This window comes from Prosopis cineraria, unplaced genomic scaffold, assembly GCF_029017545.1.
Source record: "Prosopis cineraria cultivar Desert tree isolate PC_DT_omini unplaced genomic scaffold, ASM2901754v1 PC11, whole genome shotgun sequence".
Classification (NCBI taxonomy): Eukaryota; Viridiplantae; Streptophyta; class Magnoliopsida; order Fabales; family Fabaceae; genus Prosopis; species Prosopis cineraria.
Genome location: NW_026555342.1, coordinates 10,683,073 through 10,688,563, shown reverse-complemented (window position 1 = coordinate 10,688,563; position 5,491 = coordinate 10,683,073). Strand labels below are relative to the sequence as shown.

Sequence of the window (5,491 nt, the reverse complement as noted above, 5' to 3'; positions counted from 1 at the left end):
TTTAATTTAATTGACGAGGTCACTCACTTGTTATCTAGATACTCAAGTATATTACTCGTATTCAGGTAAAAAAAAAGTATATTACTCATATATGCAATAGGAGTAATTTATAAACTAATTCATCAAGATAACCGATGACAAGAAATTCCTAATTAATATATGATGTGTTGTATCACGTGTCTGCATATTGTTTTGGCCACACATTGCATATATGTTATTTTTGCTAATTATTTGTCTAAATTGTTTTTTTAATTTAGACAATTAAAACAACACATGATAGTGACATGGTTGAAAATTTTGAATAAATTAGTGTCAGCAAGCTTAATAATATAAAATGGATATAATAATAAAAAAGGGAAAATTTATGCGTGGGTCCCATATGAGTAACTTGTCAATAATAGGTCCTATGAATTTGAAAAATTCAGCCCATTCTTTTGTGACACGAGTGTAATTAAAATTTTGGGTGAAAAAAACCTTTATACCCCTACTTGTTAAAACCAACCCCCCCAAAAAAAAAAAAAAAAACATCAGCAGGCTAGAGCCATATTTATCCAACACTTATATATAATTGCAATTTCATAATTTATAAGTAAAAATTTTTAATTCACAAATTATATTTCATGTATTATAAATGATAAAATGAAATTATATTTATTCTTCACTCATGGTAGTAATTTCACAATTTACAAATAGGCTCTATAAATTTGGAAAAATATGGTCAATTTTCTTAGCACCTCAGTGTAATTAAACTTTTGAATTAAAAGGCATTTATGCCCTTACTTACTAAAAAAAAAAACGCCAGTAGACTAAAGTCATACTTACCCTACACTTATAATTGCCATTTTTAATTTATAAGTAAAAATTTTAATTCACAAATCAAATTCCGTGTTTTATAAATAATAAAATGAAGTTACATTTATTCATTACTTATAGTTATAATTTTACAATTTACAAATAGATTCTATAAATTTTAAAAAATATAGCCAATTCTCTTGGCATCTAAGTGTAATTGAAATTTTAAATAAAAAAGCATTTATGCCCCTACTTACTTAAAAAAAAAAGAAGGAAACAGTCAGTAGAATAAAATCATACTTATCCTATATTTATAACTAAAACTTCACAATTTATAAGTAAAAATTTTTCATCCACAACTCATATTTTGTGTTTTATAAATAATAAAATAAAATTATATTTACCCTTCACTTACAATTATAATTTCATAATTTATAAATATATCCCGTAAATTTGGAAACACATAGCCAATTCCCTTAGACCGGAGTACAATTGAAATGTTAGGTGAAAAGGCATTTATGCCCCTACTTCCTGAAACAAACATGACACCAATACTCCAATAGACTAAAGCCATGCTTACTGTGCACTTATAACTATTGCTTCACAATTTATAAGTAAAAATTTTTAATTCACAAATCATATTTTGTGTATTATAAATGATGGAATGAAGTTATATTTACTCTTCATTTATAATTGTAACTTTTTCACAATTTATAACTTAAAATTCTTAATTAACAAGTTATATTTTATATTTAATAAATAATAAACTAAAGTCATACTATATTTACTCTCTATTTACAACTATAATTTTCGTAATTTGTAAGTAAAAATTTTTAATTCACAAGTTATATTTCTTGTGTTTATAAATAATAGATTGAAGCTCTATTTATCCTTCATTTATAAAGTGAAACCTCATAATTCACAAGTAAAAATTCTTAATTTATAAATTATATTTTGTGTTTTATAAATACAAATTTATCATTTTGTTAATATATAATATGATATATTTTAATAAGGGTGGTATTATCTTTACACTTTAACTACAAATTACACTCAAGTACTAAAGAGATTTGATTGTAATTTTTACATTTTGTGATACTTATTTATAAATAAATATCTTATATGAGACCTATGTGCAATTTTCTCATAAAAATTTAAAATCACAATGATAAATTAAACAATGAAAAACATAAGGATTGAGAAAATATATAAATAACCAAACCAATGTAAGTCTAGATTAGAATTAACCACAAGGATATAATGACGTGGACCTATATCGAATGGTTTTAACATTTGTTTTGTCTTGTTGTTTTTTGCCTAGAAAAGCATGACTAGCTTGGCAAAAAAAAAAAAAAAGAGTGGATACAGTGAACATGGGATTTTTTATTTTTTGGCCGGAATGCAGTGAACAGGTGAAATAAATGGCTTGTTTCCTTGAGAGGAAATGGCCAGGGATAATAACAATCGACAACTCGTTGTAGAGTCAGGGACACGCAGAGAGAAAGAGAAGAAGAGTACGCGTGAAGTATAAAAGCAACATTCGTAGTTGTATTGTATCTTCTTCTTTCTAACGCGGCATTGCCTCGCCACTTTCCTTAGCGTTTACCAATTACCCCACTCGCTTTCTCCCTTCCTCTCTTCCATATCCAATATTCATCTCTCATCTCATTTTTCCCTTTCTCTATACCTAATCACAATCACAATCGTGATCTCGATTTCCCCTCAGACCCCCCGAATCTATACGATTTGATCCTTTACGTGTATAGACGATGCTTCGTTTGTGTTACAGGCCGCTGGAGCGTTGCTTTGGATGGCGAGGATCCGGCGGCGATGGCCTTTTGTGGCATTCCGACTTGAAGCCTCATGCCTCTGGCCACTTCTCCATCGCCGTTGCTCAGGCCAATAACAGTCTCGAAGATCAGGGCCAAGTCTTCACGTCTCCCTCCGCCACCTATATCGGCGTCTATGATGGCCATGGCGGACCCGAGGCTTCCAGATTCGTCAACAAACGCCTCTTCCCTCATTTGCAGAGTAATTCTCTTTTCCTATTTATAATTCTTGGGATTGAAATCGGTGCTTTTGGTTCTTCCTGTTCTTGGCGTTGAATTGGTTGCTTTTTAAGGCTCACTGCGCTCTCTCGGTCTTGGCGTTCGTGAATCTTACTGTGAGGTTCTGTTTCATGGATCATTTATTGAAGACAAATTAGAATTAGCTGGAATGATGAATTTTATGATAACAAGGGTTTTAGGACTGTAGAGGGTATGCTGTCGGGTGCATTTTAGTTACTTCTCCTGATTCCATGTGGTTACTAGCTCAACTTTTTATGTTTTGTTAATTTGATTGTAGAGTTTGCTTCTGAACAAGGAGGATTGTCCGTGGATGTGATCAAAAAGGCGTTTAAGGCCACTGAAGACGAGTTTTTGCATTTGGTGAAGCGAACGTTGCCTATAAGTCCCCAAATTGCTTCTGTAGGATCATGCTGTCTTCTCGGTGCAATTTCTGATAATATACTGTATGTTGCAAACCTTGGAGACTCTAGAGCTGTTCTTGGCCGCCGAGATTCAGAGGGCAAAAAATGCCCAGTGGTGGCAGAGCGGCTATCAACGGATCATAATGTGGCTGTTGAGGAGGTGAGGAGGGAGGTGGAAGCCCTCCATCCTGATGATTCACACATTGTGGTTTATAGCCGTGGAGTTTGGAGGATTAAAGGCATTATACAGGTATCATTTGATAATTTCTTCCAACTCTTGAATAATTGTAGCCTCTTATCTGAGCATAGGCCCTAACAGTTTTAAATTGCTATTCAATGTAGAATTATGGATAGATTAGAGAGACTCATTAACTTAAATTATATGCTCAAAATATTTAAGTTATAGTCTAGTATTGCTGTGGACATGTTTGTCTGATTTTAGAAATAGTCTTAAATGAAATTTCAACAATAATATGTTCCTACTGCCATTTGTATCTATTTTTCCTTTGTCTCCCCTCCTTATTTACTTGCATGTTCAAATTCTTAGGGCCTTAAAATTGCATTCCGTGGAAAGGGTTGCTTGTAAATGTTTGTAGGCTAAACTTTTCGGTTTTCCCCATATTTTTAAATGGAAGGTGATATATGTCACTTGCATCTCACTGTGTTAATGCTCTTAATTACAACGCTTGAGCCAAACTAGCGCATATATTTGATATCTTTTCCTTCCAATTTTGCCTTTTAAACCTACTTTTATGATTATGAAGTTATTGTGTCTTTGGTGTAGTTCTAGCTTTCTAATACAATGTGTTGTAGAAGTTGACCTTAAGTCAAGATCACCTGCTTTTATGTCCCTTCCGTTTATGTTTGTCTCCCATGGAAGAGGAGGGTTGTGGTCACTCCTTATTCTTCTGGTTGTTGACTTGGTTATCAATGTGAAACTGAATATTTCCTTGCATGTATTCAGGACTTCTGAAGGAATAAGCTGATTATGGAAGCTTATTTTTGGTTGTGCAGGTGTCAAGATCAATTGGTGATGTGTATCTTAAGAGACCTGACTTTTATAGAGACCCAGTTTTTCAGCAATTTGGAAACCCAGTTCCTTTGAAGCGTCCAGTAATGACAGCTGAACCATCAATCCTTATTAGGGAGCTCGAGCCGGAAGATTTATTCTTGATATTTGCATCAGATGGGCTTTGGGAACAATTAAGTGATCAAGCAGCAGTTGAGATTGTCTTTAAGCATCCAAGAGCTGTGAGCACCCACTCTTACTTGTAAGATGCAAATAACCATGGATTCTTGGATTTTAATTATGAATTTGTGGTCCTGGTACTTACAGGGAATCGCCAAGAGATTGGTGAGAGCTGCTCTGCAGGAAGCTGCAAAGAAGAGAGAGATGAGATATGATGATATAAAGAAACTCGAGAAGGGAATAAGAAGACATTTTCATGACGATATCACTGTTATCGTTATATATCTTGATCACCAGAAAGGTACCCCTTATGATAGAACTAAACCGAATGCTGTTGGCTGCACTAGTGCCCCCGTGGATATTTTCTCCCTCAATGCTGATGAATCAGAACAGAGCATGCTCGCTTCCGTTGCTTAAGGAGCAAAGTTCAATATAAATTAAATACGAAGGTGAATATTGTTGGTGGATGGGATTCACGAAAAGAAGGGTTCAAATCAAGCTACTCCATAGATAGTAACTGAAGGTTTTCTACAGGTTTTGCTATTGCAGACAGCACATGTATAGTTTCGAAGCCCCGTTTCTGGTTACAGATATCTCAATTTTGTTCTTTTTTAAAATAGAGAATAAAGTCTGTATTGATTAGTCAGTCTCAGTCATGATATCATTCTCATTCCAGAAGAAATTTTTGGGTAACATGTGGTGAATGTACACATGTCAATGCCAAAATTAGACTAAAAACCATTATTGTGCATCCACCGCACGGCACCGGAGAATTTTCACTGCGCATGCACCTGGCAGTACCTAGCTAGTCATGAAGATCAAGTGTTTGATGAGCTTTGATGGAGTCTTGAGTTTGCCGCGTAGCACTAAAGCTCCAGGAATTGCGGCCATAATCTTGATTGCCCCATCTCTACACATTGTAGAAGTTATGACCGGTCAAATTCGCGACCTTAATTTAAGGGACCAAGGAATGTTGAATTAGCATCCGTCGTTTTTGTTCAAGTTGCGGATAACGACTGATGTACATTACCCATTGATTA

General features: G+C 34.2%; 1 protein-coding gene across 1 annotated transcript; it reads left to right on the top strand.

Annotated features, from left to right (window-relative positions):
• The first annotated feature begins 2,267 nt into the window (after positions 1 to 2,267).
• On the top strand, positions 2,268 to 5,133 carry LOC129284830 (probable protein phosphatase 2C 63). The gene is made up of 4 exons (XM_054920315.1): positions 2,268 to 2,823; positions 3,139 to 3,512; positions 4,277 to 4,513; positions 4,599 to 5,133. Exons 1-4 carry the CDS (start codon positions 2,562 to 2,564, stop codon positions 4,866 to 4,868), a joined length of 1,143 nt encoding a protein of 380 aa, XP_054776290.1. The 5' UTR covers positions 2,268 to 2,561; the 3' UTR covers positions 4,869 to 5,133.
• Positions 5,134 to 5,491: the final 358 nt, after the last annotated feature.